Source organism: Moschus berezovskii, chromosome 1 (assembly GCF_049115385.1).
Source record: "Moschus berezovskii isolate FMDL1 chromosome 1, NW_MosBer_1.0, whole genome shotgun sequence".
NCBI lineage: Eukaryota > Metazoa > Chordata > Mammalia > Artiodactyla > Moschidae > Moschus > Moschus berezovskii.
Window position 1 is genome coordinate 153,182,363 of NC_142460.1, and position 22,790 is coordinate 153,205,152.

At 40.6% G+C, this 22,790-nt stretch overlaps 2 protein-coding genes across 2 annotated transcripts in view; one reads left to right on the forward strand and one right to left on the reverse strand.

The window, feature by feature from the left end:
* The window catches only part of COPB2 (coat protein complex I subunit beta 2), a 33,240-nt gene extending 26,441 nt beyond the window's left edge, over positions 1-6,799 (forward strand). The window contains exons 16-22 of the mRNA XM_055412858.2: positions 2,021-2,131; positions 3,116-3,330; positions 5,361-5,453; positions 5,536-5,716; positions 5,902-5,970; positions 6,128-6,199; positions 6,435-6,799. Of these exons, the coding sequence (XP_055268833.2) occupies positions 2,021-2,131; positions 3,116-3,330; positions 5,361-5,453; positions 5,536-5,716; positions 5,902-5,970; positions 6,128-6,199; positions 6,435-6,530 (837 nt within the window). The 3' untranslated portion in view covers positions 6,531-6,799. The remainder of the gene's footprint in view (positions 1-2,020; positions 2,132-3,115; positions 3,331-5,360; positions 5,454-5,535; positions 5,717-5,901; positions 5,971-6,127; positions 6,200-6,434) is intronic.
* Positions 6,800-6,918: 119 nt separating this feature from the next.
* MRPS22 (mitochondrial ribosomal protein S22) lies at positions 6,919-21,468 on the reverse strand. The gene is made up of 8 exons (XM_055412870.2): positions 21,270-21,468; positions 16,686-16,849; positions 15,428-15,592; positions 13,717-13,860; positions 13,336-13,419; positions 11,973-12,118; positions 8,470-8,578; positions 6,919-7,504 (listed from the first exon to the last, which is right to left on the reverse strand). The coding sequence occupies exons 1-8, from the start codon at positions 21,439-21,441 to the stop codon at positions 7,409-7,411; spliced, it is 1,080 nt and encodes a 359-aa protein (XP_055268845.2). The 5' UTR covers positions 21,442-21,468; the 3' UTR covers positions 6,919-7,408.
* Positions 21,469-22,790: the final 1,322 nt, after the last annotated feature.

Consider the following 22,790-nt stretch of genomic DNA (forward strand, 5'->3'; position numbering starts at 1 on the left):
GTGATAGTTGAAGTTTTCTTTTTCCTTTATTGGTATGCTTTCTTCAGATTACTGTTGTTGGTTCTGCTATTATTGGTTTGATTTATGTCTTTCCTTTTAAAGATTTTCCTCAGGTATCTGATGATCTTTGGGCACTCATTTAAGAGTGGAGGTCTAAGAAGCAGGTCAAAAGAACTGAGTTTATGGCTGAACTTATTGAGTATGAACTTAAAATATGTGATGTGGCTGAGCCATTTGATTGGGAAACCTCAATGTCAGTATCTAAATCTAATGAATTTGTTCATTTAGTAAATTTAATGAGCACTTAATATTGTACTGCTCAGGCTGCCATATAACCCTCATTGACATTTTAGTATTTTTAAGTCTAGCCCCTTTGACTGGTTAGTTTACAGAAAAGCTCCCCAATCACCATCATTCTGGAGGGGAGTAGAGTATAGCTTGGTGTCTCAGTATTTAGTATTTCAAACATTTAGTTAAGTATCCATTCTCATAATCTCCTGTTTTCCTTTTGCCACTCAGTATTCCTTCTGGGTGTGTAGGTATCCCTCAGGCTGGAGACCCTCTAGTTTACCTTCTCTAGAAAACAAGTCTCATCCTCCATGTGTGTTGAGAGGATAGGGGGAGGTGTGAGGACCTGGGGTGTCTAACTGCTTCTTATATAGACCTAGGCAGTTTGATTTCTTTGCTGGCTTTAATACTGTCCTTCACAAGACACTGCTGAGGTGTGAATTGAGTTATTTCTATGCTGTCTTGACTCCTAATATAGAGATTAGTCTTCTCTAGTTTTAACTGAATGTTTATTTCAGTGAGTTTAACTCCTTCACCAGCTTTCAAGCTTCACAAAGTGTTGTTATTAATACTTATTTCTCCTCTGCCTTTTTATGTGTCCTTGGGAGTTTGTGCTTTAAAGAAGAATCCCTTTAGTGTCATTTGTATTCTAGTTTCTAGTTATTGTTCAAGTCTAAACCATTTATATTCCTGATTCTTGGTACCTGATCTATTTTGACCATATCTGACTAGTTCTATAGATTTTCTATCCTCCACTCTTGGATTGTATATTGTCTACATCAGTGCTAGGGGAGAAAAGGAGTAATGCAGACTATTCAGAATTCCTTGTTACCTTGTACTCAGGAGTGAGTGGAGGGAGGATCAGCTTGTATAGTTTGGGAACTTATTTTGAACACAGTGATACAGCCATGCTGACTGAGTATCTGATGAGACAAAACTGTCCAGTTTCTGCATCCTGACCTAACAGCATTCACCCTTAGTCTGAGGAAGTCTTCTGCAGCTTGAACTTTTTGTCTCATTATACCAGTCCCCTGGAGATGAAGAACTTGCTCATAGGGCAGACCCCATCAGCACCATCTTGAGGGAGAAGCTAATATAGTGATTATAGTGGTTGGCTTAAAAGCTTGTTTCTGATGACTGGAGCATGGGAAGGAGGTTTTAGACTTCTGCCCTCTGGAATACTTGCTGATGAGTAAACTGGACATGAGACCAACAGTAAAGGCATAGGTACTGACACCCAATCAGTGTCTGGACCTGAAAGCAGAATGTTTGCTAAATGACCTGCGGGTGATTGAAAGTTGTAAAGTTTTACATTTGACTTTCCTTTCTCTGAGGACTTCCCTGGTGGCTCAGACGGTAAAGCATCTGTCTCCATCAGTCAACTTTCCAGAATTATTTTTGATGTTTACTTTTAGACTTCTAAATTTTACTACTTGTTGTTTAACTTGAGTTTATCAAGCATTGGTCAGCTTCCATGCTTAGAAAACAGGCGTGCAACTGAATTTTGTCTGCCTTGTATGTTCTTACCAGTTGATTTAACAGCTTCTTAATTTGTCTGTCTTCTTATTGAAGAGTAGTTGTTGTTACTTTTGTTTAAGTAGGGCTTCCAATGTCAGCAGTGTATTTAGTTTTGAGGGGAAAATGGATTATTTGCCGTGTGTGCACACTGAATATGTAGACTACACACAGGTTTTGCTGTACATAAACACACACATATGTCTTATCTGTTCAGGGCTTCAAGCAGCAAGCTCTTACAGTATCCACAGACCCTGAGCATCGCTTTGAACTTGCTCTTCAGCTTGGAGAACTAAAAATTGCATACCAGTTAGCAGTGGAAGCAGAGGTATGCACTAATTTATGATTTTTTGTAACTGGTGGAAAGGTCAGTAGCTACGTGTTTAGTGTAAGTTGTGTTATTAAAGTTTTCTGAAATGCAAATTAATAACTCATTTTGGTGAGGTTATTGCCTTTCTTTGGTCTTTTTAAAAATGATTAGTTACTTCTCTATTCTTATTAATATATTCTTAGCATTCTAATTAAAGCTAAAGTTTTTTGTTTTTTAATCTTACATGGGATCTAGTTTGGAAGAGAAGAAAAGCTGGAAGGTAGTAGATAAAGGAATCTGGAACTCTCAAAGAATGCAGACACAGCAGTAATGTGTCAGTAATCCAAACTAGTACTAGGAAGTTGTTGGTTTTAAAGAAGTGTTCTGACATTTTGAGACAGTTGAATGCCATTTTTATGGATTGTATATTGAGGGCTTCAGTTATGGTTTCAGTCTAACTTTTATGGGTAAATTCATTTCAGATGTACTAAAGAAATTTTAGCTATGTTAAGATTATCCAAATGAGCAGCATTTTATTTGATTTCTGAGAAGTTACCAATGACAGAAATAATATTTATTATTAAATATTTGACATAAAATCTTTTTTTCTATTCTTTTAAAAAATGGTTATAAATCATTCCTTAAATTACAATCTAATTACCTTAAAACTTATTAGTTTTAGTTTCATTATATAATTACAAAATAAAAATATAATGGGCTAATGATTATTCATACAGCATTAAAATTGATTGGTGTTTGAATTAATTTTGTTATGTGAATAATTTCCATTTTCTCATCATATATTTTGTCATTCCATTCTTATTTTGACTGACAGAACCAACTTAACAAGCACAGCTCAGTATACATAAAACATGTATTTTGTAATTATAGAAAATATAAAATTGTCAGCACAGTAATGATCAGATTAACAGAATAATGTTGGTATTGCAAATTCAGATGTTTATTTAAAAGATATTTTAATGTGGAAATTCTTTCTTACAGTCAGAACAGAAGTGGAAACAGCTTGCTGAACTTGCGATTAGTAAATGCCAGTTTGGCCTAGCCCAGGAGTGCCTGCATCATGCACAGGACTATGGGGGTCTGTTGCTTTTGGCCACTGCCTCTGGTAACGCTAGTATGGTGAACAAGCTAGCGGAGGGCGCAGAGAGAGACGGCAAGAATAATGTGGCATTCATGAGCTACTTTTTACAGGGCAAGTAAGTATTAAGCCAGGGTCTAAAGGTGGGCCGAGTAATGAGAAGCACCGTCTGCACTGACTTTTGAGGGTGGTCTTTCGAGCGGAACGTGAAGAGGAAACCCTGGAGAGTGCACTGATGCCTGGCTAGCGGGTATTGCTGGTTGGAGCAGGCAGGGGGACAGGGCTGCTTCAGCAGAGGGTGCTTTTACCACAGTTGGTCTAAATGTGTGAGCAGAGGTGAGCTTCAGGGAAGCTCAACTGGGAGAAATGTTAAACCCCTTTTCTCAATAGCCCTGCCACTTCCTGGCTAAGGTATTTTATTTAATGACAGCAGGAGGCTGTCATTTCGTACCTGAATGGCAGGTGATTTTGCCCAAATTGAATAATTCTGATTGTTTACAACAAAAAATAAGGGGGATCAGGATGCTAGTTACTTTTAGATTTGCATTTAAAGCATTAAAATGTCATATATTTTCAAAAGTGTAGCAGTTAGTACATATTAGGTCTTTTCATTGGTTGACCATATTATGAAATAAAATGCAAAAGTATTCATTAATTTTGCCTTACAGACTTTCTGAACCTCACAGTTAATCATAAAAACTTTGAATGTATATGTATTTTATAACATATGTATGCATACATTTATGTACCTGTGAGAAAAGGTCTGGACTTCCCTGGTGGCTCAGATTCTTCCCTGGTAATGAAACTGCTTGCCAGTGCTGGAGACATGGGTTCGATCCCTGGGTTGGGAAAATCCCCTGGAGAAGGAAAGGGCAACCCACTCCAGTATTTTTGCCTGGTAAATCCCATGAACAGAGGAACCTGGTGGGCTTCAGCCCATAGGGTCGCAAAAGAGTTGGACACGACTGAGGCAACTTAACAAGAATAGATCCACTGTTTATTTTTTGGCTGCACTGGGTCTGTCACTGTGCAGGGGCTTTCTCCAGATGCAGTGAGTGAGGACCACTATAGTTTTGGTGCACTAGCTTCTCACTGTGATGACTTCTCTCGCTGGGAAGCAGGGACTCTAGAGCATGAGGGCTTCAATAGTTGTGGCGCATGGGCTCAGCTGCCCTGCAGCATGTGGAATCAGTCCTTCTGAATTCCTGTCCCCCCTGCATTGGCAGGCAGATTCTTAACCATTGGACCACCAGGTAAGTCTGGTCTACTATTTCTTATCAATCATTCAAAAACCCAAAAACATTCTGAAGAGTACTTGGTGGCATAATCAGACCTGAATACTTAAGTTGTTAGTTGTTTTTATGTTTTTATGCCACTTGGTATGTTTTTATTGTATTTAGTAGTCACGTGTTTTTTGCAGAATATTAATGTTTGTGACTTTGGTGCTGAAGATGTTATGTAACATATGGCATATTACTTTGTAAAATCCAAGTATTACCTTTTTAAAATCAAAAAAATTCTTAAACAGATTCTAAAACACATTATCCACTTTATCAAACTTACACAGGAAAAAACTGAAATAAAGAAAGTGGACACTTGGATATTTTCCTACTGGGCACCACAGCATTGTCACAGCACTGTTCATCTTAGAGATGCTGCCCTCAATAATGTACTTGTGAAACTGAGTTTCTCCTCTGTATCTCCTGAAGCCCTTAAATGTGTTCATCTCAGCTACCTTGTCTTAAAAAGCCCCTTTAGAGTCTGCCTAGAGATGGCTGGATGGCATCACCGACTTGATGGACATGAGTTTGAGTGAACTCCAGGAGTTGGTGATGGACAGGGAGGCCTGGTGTGCTGTGATACATGGGGTCACAAAGAGTCAGACACGACTGAGCGAATGAACTGAACTGAGGACAGTTAAGGAGATTGAAAATGGTCACAAAATCTGTCTTATTTCTCACACTCCTGGAGTCCATTATGTAGCTCACTGGTGATAAGTTAATGGCTCAGTGACAGAAAAGAGGTATACATGTGGGAGCTGGAGAGGGAATGCTGACTTTGCAGCACTAAATTCACATTTCTTTAATGTGCTAAGTGCCATTATTACAGCGTTTATTCTTGGTAACAGTGCCTGTCTTTAATCTGTAGGCTTGATGCTTGCCTGGAGCTCTTGATTAGAACTGGACGACTGCCAGAAGCTGCCTTCCTGGCACGGACTTACCTACCCAGTCAGGTTTCAAGGTACAGACTTTTCATTTTGAGAGGAAATATTTCAGATAAAAAGAGTCCTTACAGTCTCCCTTTGGTTCCATATCTGTAACAGGGTGGTGAAACTCTGGAGAGAAAACCTCTCAAAAGTCAATCAGAAAGCAGCAGAATCCCTTGCTGATCCAACAGAATATGAAAACCTTTTCCCTGGATTAAAGGAAGCCTTTGTTGTAGAAGAATGGGTGAAGGAAACGCATGCCGACCTGTGGCTGGCCAAACAGTACCCACTTGTCACGGTGAGTGCCTGGGGCGCCTAATTTTGTGTAACTACAAGTAGAAGGGCATTCACGACTTAAGGTTTTAAACTGTACCACATATGTTCTGGTTTGATTGAGAGCTAGTGTTTGGGATTTGGGCCAAGTTCATAGATGAATTATGCTTTCAGAATATTTCATTTCATCATTGCTTCATTCCCTGATAGCCAAATGAAGAAAGAAATGTTATGGAAGAAGCAAAAGGCTTTCAGCCCTCAAGATCTGCAGCTCAGCAGGTCAGTAGACTGCTGCACAAGATAGTGTGGTTGAGATTTGTTGATTTTAAGTACCATCTCCCACTTCCTAATCCCAATCAGCCTTCCCTTTGGAAAAAACTTCGAATTCCTGAACAAATTCCTTTGTTTTTATTTGTATCTCTACCTGGGTTTTCAGGAACTTGATGGGAAACCTGCTTCTCCTACTCCTGTTATTGTTACCTCCCAGACAGCCAACAAAGAAGAAAAGGTACTGACATCATACCCAGCTTCCCATCGGACCCCAGCCTCACCCTCTCTGCATGTGAACATGTGCTAGCTGCAGGCCTGTGTTTTAAGTGATGTAATCGGTTTCAGAGCAGGGGCTTTGAAATGGAAAGATACCCCTTCTGACTGTTGGTTTAGTTCTCTTTGGATCGTGAATCACAGGTAACGTTTCTTTAACAACAGTACTATAGAACCCACCCTCTTCCTTTTGTTTGCAGAGTTTACTTGAGCTGGAAGTAGATTTGGATAATTTAGAATTAGAAGATATTGACACAACAGATATCAACCTGGATGAAGACATTTTGGACGACTAAATAATGTTTCCCGTTTACTCAACTAAGCAGATCATTATTATGGACAGGTATCGATCATCACCCTGACCACCATGCTTTGGACTCTTGAGAAACTCTTTCAGTTTTTTATATGTAGACACTGTGGCCCACTAGGTGCACAATGCCCTCATCTTCGGAGGAGTTTATGTGCAGCATCTAAATCACTGTTCCCTTATTAACTAAAACAGCTGTGGGCTTTGACTTTTTTCATACTGTCATTGGACCGTATCTCATAAAATCTTTTGAATTGATGAAGATGCTTCAGAGTTTCCTTTCTGCAGAATGAAAACAGGATTCCAGTTTGGCTGAGCCAAAACTCCACTTCTTCTAGGTATCAGCCCACGTTCTCTTCTCCTTGAGTAACTATTTTCAAATAGCATCACTCATATTTTTCTTAGAATTGAGTATCTGTGCTGTAAGTTTCTAAACTCTTTCCCTTGACCTCACTGCATTATTGCCCTCATTCTATGTAGCTTTCTTATGCCTTCCTCTGACTTTGTCTGGTAGTACCTGTTTCTAGAATCAGCTCCCCCGACCTCATTAAGCTGCGCTCTGTTTAAATTACCAACTGACCCATTTGGTAACACAGAGACATAGTACTTTTTTTCTTTTTATGCTGTACTCATCTGACATGATTAGAGAAATTCATAACCAGTTATTTTAAATATACTTCTCAGTTATCCTCTCATAGCCTTGGAAAGTGAATGGAGTAAACAGTTTTTTCTTTGTATTTCGGATAGAGGCACTATTTGGAGTCTAAAAAACAATTTTATAAGAAACTCTCAATTTTGACATTTTTTTCAGTATTGACAGAAAACTAGCTAGAATTTAGTAAAATGAAGTTTATTTAAAAAACATTTTTAGGAAGCTGCAGAACTGCTAATGAATGCTTCTTGGTAAGCTTGCAATGTTAATTCTATATGTGCTCCCTTCTGGGCTTCTGTTTTTGCAAAGACCTGTTTAAAGTAAAAAAAAAAAAAAAAAAGTTTTAGAATAGAGAATATACTATTGATAAAGTTCCTAGTGAAGTCCCAGTTTAAAAAGCCCTCCACATTTCGCAGTATTTTTCTGATTACCAAACAATAAGCATACTACATGGACAGAAAAACAGTATCACAGTTAAAGCAACCTAATTCCAAACACCAGAAGTTTCCAAATGTGATTGTCATTTTTCAGAAAAAAATTAAGAAAACCTGACACTGCTGGATCAAAATGACAAGCATTAGGTTCAAGAGAAATCCAGAGGATGAAAGTTAGCAAGATGATTTTTTTCACTTTAAAGAATGGCTTTTCCTACTCCACCTATAATGTTATCACTGGTTGTTTTTATCCTCAGTAAGCTTTATAACTGCTTTGCAGTAGCATAAAGTAGTATTGGGACAGAGGCCAGATCCACAATACGTGTCTATTCTGAGCATTAGAAAAGATGAAAATCATATAATGGTTTCCCCACTTCCTTCTCAACATTTACAGAGAAATCTGTGTAAACCCGTAGTTTTGAGAGCTATACAGTTCCAAAATGAGAACACACTATCCTCCCCACTTCTGGAAACCTGGACAGGAACGTGACCAAACTGGGCAACACGTGCTCCGAAGAGCACAGGAGCTGCCACCCCACTATCTGAACTTCCTGGACTCCAGTGGCAGCTGTTTCTGTTGTCCAGGCTGAAGAAATACGGGGATGTAATCACTGGTTTAAGACCACAAATCTGTGTGTGTGTGTTAGTCACTCAGTTGTGTACTACTTTTTGCAACCCCCATGGGGTGTAGCCGTCTCCTCTGTCCATAGGATTCTCCAAGTAAGAATACTGGAGCGGGTTACCATTCCTTTCTCCAAGGGATCTTCTTGACCCAGGGATCTTCACTATGATTTCTTCACTCAATCACTACATGATAATGAATGTGAAAGAAGTCCCTTTACCTTAATTAACTGTAATCCCTCAGCAGCCTGCTGTTTGGCCTCTTGAGCTGACTGGCCATCAGGATGGAGGATGTGATAGAGCTGAACCAAGCTGGCGGCATCATCAGCTCTGGAGGGAAAGGGTTTACCGTTATAAAGGGTTTGTTGTTTTCATTTTCTTTTTACATATTTAATCTTAGTTTATAGTTTTCTTCTTTGGCTTCACAGTCCTATAAAAGTATATGCTGAACTTTAAATAACATTTCAAACTTCCTTTGGGCCAGAAAAAAAAAAACTTTTACAGCCTTCAGTTTCATATTTTCAAAGCATTTTCAGGAATATTGGCTAGTTTAGGTTTCACAGAGCAAGAGTTAATACAGGCGGGTACCCAGTTTATGAAAGTGAATATATTCAAAATGTGGCTGTATCCTTTTTGAAAGCGGAGCATCATTTCTCATAGAAACAGTGTTCTAACTGTGGATGATTTCCAGGCTGGCCCACATCACCAGCAGATAGTAATACAACTCAAAGGGTGGGTCTGTACCCTCATCCCACAGAAGCCAGAGACTGGTGGACATGGGGATGCTCAATGCTACTTGTCTGCAGGTGCACTAGCAGTGACATCTGCTGAGGAATTTTCACTGAGACTCTGAATTAGTGGATAAATGCCTCTGAGAGGCATCTAGAAGTCCAAGGAAAGACTCCCAAGCCTCCTGTCGATTCACAGGATCCCGTTAGTTAAAAACCAGCATCCTACGGAAGCAAATTTGAAATTACGCACTCTAGACAGAAGAGAATTCGGGTTCTTCCTCAGCAATCTGTCTCATGTCTCTTGTCACACAACTACCCATGATGAAGCCAGAACAAGAGCTCAATTCTTACGGTTTGTACTTAAACTTTTGAGAAACCTATAGACAGTTTTTATCAACATTAAAACTTAGCCTTCCCCAAACTAAATAACCTCTATCCTCTCACACAGTCAACACCTTCCTACCATTTGCCACCTCAGAGCCCTTCTAGAGTGGACTGGGAGTGGGGTAAAGAGTTTCTTAAGCCACGATGACCTTAGAGAAATGTTCTGGGCTCATCCCAAAGCCCGTTCACCCTAACAGTTATCTCTTGGTAAAACTGAGAAAACCAGAGCCGAGAAACGAAACCTTCCAGAGGAAAAATACTTGTTAATGTTCATTATGAATCTATTGTGTTTGCTGTACTCTAATAGATCAACAAACGTGGCAATAAAAGATAACAGTCATTCTCTTTAAGAGCATAAGCATGTGAGTCCATAAAGAGCTTAACTGGGTTTCTATATCCTGGTCACAGCAGGGCTTCTTTACGTTCATGCTACTGTATAATACCTGCTTACAGAACGATTTAGCTTCACACCCAGCCTGTATTTGAAATTAAAAGCAAGTAAATCCACACGTAAAAAAGATTTTAAAGCGCCTCAATTCAAGACCAGCAGTGGAACTTGAGTGTGAAATAAATCTGTGCAGAATTCTGGCATGGGCTCCATTTGCCAAGGATATGCACCCTCTACTGTTTAACCTGGGATTAGGAGCAAACCGTCCTGCTGAGAATTCCCACAGGAAGTTTTACTTAAACTGAGCAGGAAAGGTTAAGTACTCAAAATTCCCTCCCAGTATGCAAATGAATTGCTTCAGATGTAAAGCTTACATGTGATAAGTACTATAATAACTTATGAGTACACCTTAATAAATAATTTTCAGAGAAATACATTCTGTGTTGCCCGAATTTCTTAAAAAAAAAGTTAAATAATTTCAGAACATTTACAGCTAAGAAGCTTTAAATTCATTCACGGCTAATGCACCTAAAGGCATGTCATTTTTGAACATGCTCATGATCACCAGCAGCCGCCTCCTTATGTGGGATGAAGGCATATTTCTGCCCTCTGAATTGGATTACACGATTATACCACACATGCTGGTGAAGAGGGCTGGCCTGGAAATCATTTCCCATTATGAATGTTTCTACGAGAAATTATGCTGTTTCCATATGGACTTTCTTAAGACAATATGGAACTTTCTAGTTCCAAATGCCTTGCCTTTGTGCGAATGGTTCAGATTACATGGAGGATAGATAGATTGAGTCAAAACTCCTTATGTTCAAGGTGACAATAATCACTAACCCTTCCTGTGACCTTCTTACTACAGCCATGCTTGTTTCTCTTCCTTTCCATTTTGACTTTTAACTCAACCAATGGAAAGCTACTCAAAAGACAATTTTCTCTTCAGTGTCAGTGTCATCATAAATCATAAAGTATTATTGCAGCTAGAAGGCAGGGCACACCGCAGTTGTGTACAAAAACATAATAGACATTCCTCGTTTTATTCAACTTTGAAAAAAACCTGTAACCTTTTTAACACCTTAAAAATCTTGCAAAAATAAGGTTCAAAAGCAGGAGTATTTTCATAAATGATGACTTTTACTGAAAAGCACCCAGCAGACCTTTTGTATACTTCTTTGCATTTCCTGTCTAATCCCCTTGTTCATTGGCAAGTTCACTGGTACCCAGAAGCACCAGCAAGGCTAAGGATAAGTCAACATCCAGGGTACACAGCACAGATCCAGATTCATTTACTCTCAAAGAATCTAGCCGTGTTTACATGACACAGAAGCAAAGGCTGAGAAAACTGGGTTATACTGGAAAAACAAATCCATAAATAAACTGAAGTAAGTGAAAGCTATCACTGGGTGTGCACGTGTGCTCAGTTGCTTCAGTCGTGTCCAAATCTTTGAGACGCCATGGACTGCATCCCGCCAAGCTCTCTATCCATGGTATTCTCCAGACAAGAATACTGGAGTGAGTTGCCATGCCCTCCTCTAGGGGATTTTCCCACTCCAGGGACTGAACTCATGTCTCATGTGTCTCCTACATTTCAGGCAGGTTCTTTACCACTGAGTCACACGGGAAGCCCTTATCACTGAGCAGTACACTGTTATCACTGGAAAAATAATAGATTAAATACAGGTTTGCCAACAACAAAGGTCCGTCTAGTCAAGGCTATGGTTTTTCCAGTGGTCATGTATGGATGTGAGAGTTGGACTATAAAAAAAGCTGAGCGCCAAAGAATTGATGCTTTTGAACTGTGGTGCTGGAGAAGACTCTTGAGAGTCTCTTGGACTGCAAGGAGATCCAACCAGTCCATCCTAAAGGAGATCAGTCCTGGGTGTTCATTGGAAGGACTGATGTTGAAGCTGAAACTCCAATACTTTGGCCACCTGATGCGAAGAGCTGACTCATTTGAAAAGACCCTGATGCTGGGAAAGATTGAGGGCAGGAGGAGAAGGAGATGAGAGAGAATGAGATGGCTGGATGGCATCACTGACTCGACGGACGTGGGTTTGGGTGGACTCCGGGAGTTGGTGATGGATAGGGAGGCCTGGCATGCTGCGGTTCATGGGGTCACAAAGAGTCTGACACAACTGAGTGACTGAACTGAACTGAAATACAGGTTTACTGTAATGATAGTATTTTCTTTACTTACTAAGATCATACTTACAAATCTCTCTGAATCTGGTCAATCAATAAACCATCGATCTTTTTCTTATTTACAAAATACCAAGCCATTCCACCGAAGTGTCTTGTTGAACGTAAAAGGTCATACTTTCCATATTTATCTATATCTTCATAGGTCTGATGATGAATCTATCCATACAAAATGCAATATTTCAGAAATACAAAAATAAAAATGAGCCAACATTACTGGATATACATCCACTAGCATGCGAGCTGTCCAAGGAAGTATTAGTAAACCAGGTCTCCTGATCCTGAATCTACTATCAATCATTACCTAGTAGGTATGATTAAAGAAAGCTCGCCACTGCAGAAGTGTGTGGAACCTGGAACAAGTCTGCCAGACATTTATAGCCAGATTAGTTACACTTCAGCAGCCATGCACTATATATGAAGCACCTATTATATATATGGACCACTGGAAATAATGGATTTCCACTTCTCCTTTCCCTATCCAATCAACTATCCCATTCCATCTTACTAATGTTCCTTCAGTTCTTGCAGACTGATCTTAAATGAGGACTCTGATGAGGCCATTCCTATATTAAAAAGGCTGCTGACTGAAGTCCAGATTCGTCAGCCTAGTGTCTGAGTCCCCTGTGATATGGCCCCATCTACCTTTCTAGCTTAATCTTGAACCACTTCCCTAGGTATTCACCGCATGTACAAGCAAACCAGATGACTGGCCATTTCTCGTCTACTTTTGTGTCCTGCCTGTTGTTCATACGTTCCTCTCTACCTGAAATACTTCTCCATCCACTTGCCACAATGTTCCCTATCCTCCTAGAGCCCTCTTAGGCCTTCCCTGAGAGCATGCTGCAACCTTCTCTTAGCACCTAACACCTTAGACCTATGGTGGTGATTATACTTCCCCACAATCTTTCCTGGACTGCAAGCTTCGACAAGGCTCCCCATCCTAGTTCACGTCATCGCCTGTCCTCCACAGTAACACCTTACACACAGAAGGTACTATATGATTATTAAATTGCAATGTAAGGCACATACACTGCATTTTGGCTAACTTTAGTAAATAACTTCCCTGTACAATAAACTGAAGGAAAAAATCTCTGCCATCAAGTTTGGGTACTAACTACCACTTATTAGCTGTGTAACTTTCAACAAGTTACTTGACTCTCTCTAAGCTTAAGTTCTCTCACCCTTAAGGGTTGTTGAAAGGATGAAAATATCTATTTGGTGTACATCCAGCACTGGACAGGTGTTTAGGCATTTCCCTTTTCCTCCCCCTGGATTGAAGCTTATAACCTAACTCATTGTGTTGGACTAAAAAATCTTACTCGTAACCATACTTACACCCATACTTTAGAAACTATAAAATAAAATATACTCACTTTGATATAGTCAGCAGAATCTGGCTCAAACTGGGCAACACAGAGATTGAGGACATCAACATGCCGGTCCTGACTGTACATGGTCTAAACCCACATAGCAGAGTTGGAATTAGATGAGAAGAGAGTACAACACCTGTCCGGACGCCATGACAGCCCCGCCCATCCACACACAGACCACATCTGCCCCCAGCACAAGGGAAGGGGAAACCACACACAAACCACATGTCACACCTGGATTCAAATCCCAAGACAAGACAAATGACCCTACTTATCATTAGAAATGCCTGTGTTTATCAAAGCAAAATACCCAGCAGCACCAGAGCCAACTGGTTCAACAAAGAAATCATCACCACTGCCTCTATGACCCCAAAGTCATCTTACCTGAAGATTTTCTTCCCTGAAAATTACTGGTGTTAAAACTCTACGGCCTTCTTTTGGGAAATAAATTTGAATCATGCGGTCCCGTTCTTCCCAAGAGGCTTTGCGTAGTGTGCCACTTGGTTCTCTAACAACAATAAAACGCTCCTGAAATAGAAAACACAAGGATGAGTTTGTGAGAGCTGATTTTTAGTTTCAGTGTCCCACTAAGCACCATTACAAGAATAATTTGCAATCAACAATATAAAATGCAATGGGCAAACAAAATGCAATCGTGTATGATTTCAGTAATAATTTTAAACCTCAGATTTGGCGAGATTTGATACTTCCTTCACTAATCACTGCAGTGCCTCTGACAATCAGAAATCTAATGGAAGTATTTACTAAATATGAACTACAGTCCTAAAGTGAGTTGAATACATAAAATGATTCGACTAAAAAAGTTGATTTGAGATTCATCTAAATCCATGTCAGAAAAAAGAAGTGCTATAAACCTTTTTAAATTGTTTCCTTATCCTAAAGTGTCACCCAGATAAGACTTGACTATTTTATGGTCCATATTTAAAATCACAGGGATAAATGGAACAAACCCAAGAATGTGGAATCTTAATTCCACACCTCTGCGATTCCTTATTCTGGCAAGAGACAAATGTCAGAGAGACGGACTGGTGCACCTGACTCTGGTCTCTCTGCTTTCTTAAGTGCCAAATCCCAGGCCAAAGGATGCTTCCTTCACCCACTGGGTGAATTCCACCCACTGTCTGTACCACTCAACTGGCAATCTACTTTAGCATATGCAGCATTCGTGGCACCTCTTAGATACTGTTAACACTGTTTCAGAACTAGAAAAGGTCAGGAACTGGATTATAATTCTTTACAAAACCCAGAATGACTCAAACAGAGCTTTGCACACAGCTGATAAATGCTACACATCTGATTAATGTTTAAATTAACCAGTGACTCTCAACTCTTCAGAACTTTAATAAGAGTCTCTGAATGTGTTTCGAGGATAATATAATTAAAACTTTCATCAAGCACTGAAAACAGAAAAAAAAAATAGCAGATGGTAAAGGAACATAATTGTTCCTCAAACGGATTTTGGCAATTCAAATTCCAAGTTCCTTTCTCCCTTTCAGGTTGTAGAATGCTCCCATAACCAGCCTTCACAGCACTGCAAACGTATACTAAAATACTTCAAAGCAAAAATTCTAATAAAATGAAACTCTAATCCCATTCATTATGTCAGATACACAGGTGACTGACATACAGACATGGACACTGCTCACATCACGTCTTCTAACCATAATCAATATGATAAGATTAGCACGGGGTGGCCCTTTTTTCAGTCCTATCACTATTCAATATTCTACTGCAGTCTGTGGGCTGAAATGTAAATTACTCTTTTCACTCGTTACTTGAAAAGGCGCAAACACAAAACTAATGTATGTTATTTTATAAGTGCTAAAGTGTTCTTTTGGAACTGCCAATCAAGGGAAGAGGAGTTAGACAATAAAAACTACAGCAGATGAAGTGGTGCCTAAAAATTATCTGGGGAAGTGTGATAGTCTTACTGCAAATTCTGAAAAGTGAAAATCCTTTGGGAAGTCTGAGCTTTTGGGGCATCAGCAAGCATTTCCATCTTCTCAAAAAGCTTGAGCTTTTTGAAGTCAATCTAACCTGGGCAGAATCATTTTGCGATTAGACATATACTTACCCGATGTGGTATGCTGTATGATATATCAGTAAACACATATTTGGCTGTTTCGGTTCCTTCTAAAATCTTATCTTCAGCTAACACATCATTTATTGGTGTTCGCTCTTCCAGAACTGGTGGCATTTTTAATCGGACTTTAGCTGCCTCAATTGCCTGTCTTGTAGCCTAATGAAATAAAATATATCTAAGGGAAAGCCACAAGGTTACAGACCAAAAGGATCATCTGACAAAAGTAGATACTAATTTTAAAAAAAGTGCTAAAGACTGAGACAGAAGCTGTAGGTACAAATAAGTGAGTGAAAAGCCAAACTTGGGCTCCTGGGCCCTGGCCTTTGTCTATGATGACAGCACCAGTCACAGGCTCAACCACTCTCAAAAACAGCAAAGGGAGGCTCTGAGACAGAGCCAGGCCACAAGAGCCACCCAAAACAAGACAGAGGACTTCACTTACTGGGTGCTTACTATGTTCCAGATATTGCTCAAATACTCTGAGTGCATCTGGCTCCTTTAATGCCACAACTACCCATATGAGCTAAGCGTTACTGTTTAGAGGTCATTTTATGAGAGAGAAAATAGAGGCACACAAATGTTCAGTAAATTGCTAAGAAGCTGCAGCACTACGATTTGAACCCAGGCAATTTAACTCCAGAGCCCATGCCCTTAACCACTGAGCACAGTGCTCCATGCCATACCGCTGACTGTAGCTACCTCTGAGAGATGAAAGGGGCCTTTCACTCTTCATGGGCTATATACTTTTGGGTATTTGAACTCTGCTATGGCTCTCAATGATTTTTGAGTTGAAAGAAAAGCAACAATACTTCACATATTCATACATGAAAGGGTTTTCCACAAAGCACTCAATACCCATGACTCCAGGAGGACACCTGCCTGGAACAGAATACTGTTCAGAAGGATCTCATAATCTCACCAAGCCTCAGCCTTAAAGCAGCTCACAAGAAATGTTTCTGCAGGAAGGAGGCTGGAGCAGGGAGGACAGAGGAAGGATGCTAGGCTGGTTTTGGAGCAGAGGTGGTTCCGCCTGACAGCCAGACCTGACCCGTATGCTCAGTCTGTCTAATTCTGGCAATCTTCCCTACTCCTCTCTGCCAGACTGCACAAGTTTCTTTTCTCAGTTCTGTGCCTGGAACTCCCCCTCATTAGTACCTGTAGAAAAGCAACCGTCAGAATCTGGAGGGACCCTAATGTTGTTTAACCTTTTAAAGAAAGATATTCTACCAATATTCCTGCATTCACGTACCTCTTCCAACTGTGCCTGGGTCATTAGCTTGTAAGTTGGCGGCTTTGTTTCTTGTATTGCTGGCTTAAAAATCTTCAGTAAATCCAAGCCTGTCATCTTGATGAGTATGCTTTGGACTTCCTCATCCATAAAAGTAGGTTTCTTGATCTTTGGGCTACCAGATTCTGTTAAATGAATTTTAGTAAATAAGATGGCAAAAATGACAAGGCAACAAGACATCTAAATGGAAAAAGTCAATGATAAAAATGATCAACACCATGTCTACCTAAGTATGCATAATACTAATACCTACAAGATTCAATCATTCATTTAAAATTTACTGGTCATTCACGATGATCAAGATACAGTTTCTGCCAAAAAGGTACTCAAAGTCTAGTGGAGGAAGCAACAGGAAAAAAGTAAGTTAATGCAATATTAATAACAATAACAGTTACTGCCAACCAAAGAACTGTTTCCTATCTGACAGGAGTTACACACATTTTCAGGAATGCTTACAACAAGCCACAAAGTCTGTACTGATATCCCAGTTTTATACATGAGGATACTGGAGCCTTGCTAAAGACAATTAGCTATTAAATGATATACCCGATTTAAACCAAAGTTTATCTGATTCTAGAACCTAGATCAATTTCAATTTGCCATCATGTTCCTCAGAGTAAGTGCTACATACAAGGGAGGTACAGGGGGTTGTGTAATAACGGAGACTGAAACTAATCTTAGCCTGGGAGCAGAGAAAGGCATGGTAGGGTCAAACGATGCTTCCCAGGGGGCCTGAATAGGGCAGAGGAAAAAAGGGAAGGAAATTCTAGGCTGAAGGGGTTCCAGTCACGAAAGAGAGGCCTGGATCACTGGACATGATACTGAAAAGGCCATGTGATGTTATGGAAGAAAGCTGGACAGGAGTGGAGACCCAGATCTCAGCTCTGCCTTCCCTAGTATGCCTATCCCTTTGCCCAACCTCCATTTCCATTGGGGGTGGGGGAAGCCATTCCTTCCCAACCACCTCTTCCTCTGCTAGTCCTATAAATGCTGGTGTCCCACAGGATTCTGAAGTACATTCTTCTTCTCTGCCTTCTCATATCCTTGATGGATTATCTCCTAACCTTCTGTAACTATTAATTACCTAGAAACTCTAAAAGCTGAATCTCCAGCCAGATCATCTTCCATCCAACTACCCAACAGACATCTCACAGGTACTTCAATACTGCCAAAGCAGAACTCATACCTTCTCTTCTGTCACAAACCTGCTTTTCCTCCTATCCTTAGCACCATCCAATAGGTCACGTGAGCCAGAAACCCAGTCATTCTTGACTTCCCCCTCCACATCTAGCCAATAGCATCAGTAATAAAAACAAAAATGTTAACAGCTAACATCTGTTAGATATTTACTATGTGCCAGTACTGACTAATACTTTTACATACTTGGTACATTTAATCCTCAAAACAATCCCATAAATACTATGATTAGTCCCATTTTTACAAGAGGACACTGACACAAGTCAATTGCCTGTTACATCTTATAAATCAGTCTTTAACTCTCTATTTCTCACTGCCACTACCCTAGTCAAGGCCATCCTATCTCTTGCCTCAGCCTTCTAACCTGTCTCCTTGCCCTATTCTGACCATTCTCCACAGATCAATCACAGTCATCTATAAAATATGTAATCCAAACAACAAAAAAGATTAACAAAACAAAGAGGTGGTTCTTTGAAAACATAAACAAAACTGACAAACCTTTAGCTAGACCAAGGGGAAAAGAATCCAAACTAACAAAATTATAACTAAAAAAGACATTACAACTGATATTACAGAATTACAAAGGATCATAAGGGGCTACTATGAGTAACAATAGGCCAGCAAATTGGACAACCTAGAAGAAATGGAAAAATTCTTAGAAACATACAATCTACCAAGACTAAATCCGGAAGCAACAGAAAATCAAAGCAGACCAATTACTACTAAGAAGACTAAATCAATAATAAAAAATCCTCCAGTGAAAACAGGCTCAGGACCAGATGGCTTCACAAGAGACTTTTACCAAACATTTAAAGATGAATTAATGCCAATCCTTCTCAAACTCTTCCAAAAAATTGAAGAGCAGGAAGCACTCCCAAACTCATTTTATAAGGCCAGCATTATCCTGATACTGAAATCAATAAAGGATACTAACAGAAATCTACAGGCCAATATCCCTGATGAATACAGATGCAAAAATTCGCAGTAAAATACTAGCAAACTGATTCAGCAGAACGTTAAAAAGATCATTCACCATGATCAAATAAGATTTGGGATGCAAATACAACTCAACATACTCAAACCAATCAATATGAAACATATTCATAGAAAGAAGGAAGATTTCTTTGATAGATGCAAAAAAGCACGTGACAAAATTAATGATTTTAAACTTCTAACAAATTAGGTATAAACAGAACACACCTCAACACAAGACAGACCATAAATGACAAACACACTGCTAACATACGCCATGAGGAAAGGTTGAAAGTCTTTTCTCCAAGAACAGAAACAAGACAGAGCTGCCCACTCTCACCACTCCTATACAACCCAGTACTGGAAGTTCTAGTCTGAGTACTGAGGCAAGGAAAAGAAATAAAAGGTATCAGAACTGAAAAGGAGTAAAATTGTCTCTCTCTGCAGACAGCATGATGTTATCTATAAAAATCCTAAAGACTCCATCAATAAACTACTAGATCAACAAATTCAGCAAAGTTGCAAGATACAAAACTCAACATCTCCAAACCAATACCATTTCTATACGCTAACAACAAATTACCTGAAAAAGTAATAAAGTATCAAAAACATTATAATATTTAGTACTAAATTTAACCAAGAAGGTGAAAGACTGCTTTGCTGAAAACCACAAGACGTTGATGAAAGAAATCAAACATATAATAAGTGGGCAGGAACCCTCTGTTCAGGGATTAGAGAATATCATTAAAATGTCCATACTACCCAAAGCTATCTACAGATTCAATGCAACCCCTCGAGAGTTCAACAGCATTTTTTACAGAAGTGGAAAAAAACAATCGTCAAATCTGTATGGAATTGAAATCACAAGACACCCTGTGATTGCCAAACCAATCCTAAGAAAAACAAAGCAGGAGGCATCACGCTTCCAGACTTCAAGCCATTAACATGTAATCAAAACAGTATGGTCCTGGCATAAAAAAAGACACACAGACCAAGAGAATAGAGAGTGCAGAAATAAACTCATGTATATACAGCCAACTAATAATTGAAACTGTGTCCTCACTAGACTTTGTGCTCTCCCAAAGTGACAACCCTGTCTTGTAGTGGTCTCTGGCACCCAAGGTCTCTTACAGTGCCTGACACACAATAGCGCTCAGCACTACCTCTCACCTCAGACAACCTCACCCATTCCCCCTAGCTTCTGTTAACATTTTTACTCCAATGTTTCTCACCTTATCTGTAACGGCATATCTGACACCTCCACTTGAATTTCAAAGGCATTTCAAATTTCAGATTTAATGCATCCAAGACAGATGTTTAATTCCACTTCCTTTCCCATCTCCTTACCTAATCCACTACTGCCTTTTCCCTCACTTCTCCTCCTCTCATTCCCCTCTAAAAAAACTGTCCTATAATTAATTTTCTCTCTCCAGATACAAACAGGACTTACTCTCCACTCAACGGCTCAGGCTAGAAACCTGAGAAATATCATTTATACTGATTTCTCCTTTTATATCCAGATTCACAGTTATAACCAACCTCATCAATCCTACCTCCAAAATGGGTTCCCAATCTACCTGAGTTCAGTCTCATTTCTGGACTTTTGCTTATGCTGTTTCCTGCACTTGAAATGTTTCTTGTTTTCTCTTGAACACCGTTAACCAAGTTTCAGCTGTGGTCTTATTTTCTAGGAAACCTCCCCAGTCCTTCCAGCCTAGTTTGAGTGCCACTCTTCTCTCCATTGGAGAAGGAAATGGCAACCCACTCCAGTATTTTGCCTGGATAATTCCACAGACATAGGAGCCTGGCAGAGCCTGGCAGGTTACAGTCCATTCGGTCGCAAAGAGCTGGAGAGCGACTATCATTCACTCACTCTTCTCCATCCCCAATCACAGTCCAGGTCACACTGCACTGCCTCCTCCCACTGGACCACGACTTTCCTCAAGCAAAAACCCATGTCAGTCTTAGGCCCCCTCAACCCCTAAACTTGGCTTGTGTTAGGTCGCATAGTCGTGTCCGGCTCTTCGTGACCCCATGGACTGTAGCCCACCAGGCTCCTCCGTCCACGGGATTCTCCAGGCAAGAATACCGGAGTGGATTGCCACTTCCTTCTCCAGGGGATCTTCCCGACCCAGGGATCGAACCCAGGTCTCCTGCATTGCAGGCAGACGCTTTAGCCTCTGAGCCACCAAAGAGCGGAGCTAAAGCAGTGCTGCTTAGGCGAGCGGGTGACGCCCGAGCCGGTGCGTACAGGAGTGAGCCGCCCGGGTCTAAGGGCGCGCCACGGGAAGAACAGGGGCCCCCGCGTGGGTCTCGTCATCTGAAGGGCTCTAGATCTCCCAGAACGCCCCAGAGGACGCCTAGCAGGTCACTCACCGGCCTCGGAACAGAGCCCACAGCATGGCGTTCCCGCCCCGCAGACCCCGGGCAGAGGCTGGAACAGGTCGCCGGGCCGGGGCCGAGCGCGGGCCCGGAAATAGACTCGCCCGGCACCCCGAGAACCTGCATGGAGATTCCACAGCGATAAAGACACTCTGAGGGTCGCCATAATTATCCGGGCCACTTACGCCGGAAGCGGCTGAGAACGATTCTGGGTTTCACGCGGTTCGCACGGCACCCTGGGAAATGTAGTCTGGATGAAGGGGGAGGAGGAAGCGACCCAATTCCTATTTATAAAACAATAAACTTGTTTATAAAACAATAGATTGTTTCTTGTAAACCGCTCTTTCACACGTAAAAGTTGTTTATATGCTCTTTTTTCTGACCTTTCCTTCGTTTCCATGGCTCTAAACAACAAATTCCTGCTTCCTGCCCCAACCTTTTCTCCCAGCCCCAGGTTTAAATCCAACTGCCTAAGCATGCTACTTCTCCATTCAAACTTCTCACGCCCCTCACCTCGCCCCCACCCCGCCCCACTACTCCCGATAAATAACACCTGATTCCAGACCCCGATTGCCACGGCACCTATCATTCCCCTTCAACTCACACACCTGTTTCTGTCTCAGAATCTTAAGTCTCTTTTGCAGTTCTTTTCTCAATTTGTGCTCAATTATTTTGCTCATTTATCTGCTTGCTTATTTTTCTCATGCCATGAAATCAATGACATTATATATTGTGTTATAAGATACACAATAGCCTGGTACATATGCACACAGCAAACATTTGTTGAATAAATGTCTAAATGAACGATTAGAGGATCCTGTTATGTTTTTCCCAGTTGTCCAGTATATGCAGGCTTTATCCTCCCCTAGATTGGTGCCTCTGCCTTTTCTAAAACCAGCTTGAACATCTGGAAGTTCACGGTTCACATATTGCTGAAGCCTGGCTTGGAGAATTTTGAGCGTGACTTTACTAGCGTGTGAGATGAGTGCAATTGTGCGGTAGTTTGAGCATTCTTTAGCATTGCCTTTCTTTGGGATTGGAATGAAGACTGACCTTTTCCAATCCTGTGGCCACTGCTGAGTTTTCCAAATTTGCTGGCATAATGAGTGCAGCACCCTCACAGCATCATCTTTCAGGATTTGAAATAGCTCAACTGGAATTCTATCACCTCCACTAGCTTTGTTCGTAGTGATGCTCTCTAAGGCCCACTTGACTTAACATTCCAAGATGTCTGCCTCTACATGAGTGATGACTCCATTGTGATTATCTTGGTTGTGATACAGTTCTTCTGTGTATTCTTGCCACCTCTTCTTAACATCTTCTGCTTCTGTTAGGTCCATACCATTTCTGTCCTTTATCGAGCCCATCTTAGCATGAAATACTCCCTTGTAATCTCTAATTTTCTTGAAGAGATCTCTTGTTTTTTCCTATTCTGTTGTTTTCCTCTATTTCATTGCATTGATCACTGAGGAAGGCTTTCTTATCTCTCCTTGCTATTCTTTGGAACTCTGTATG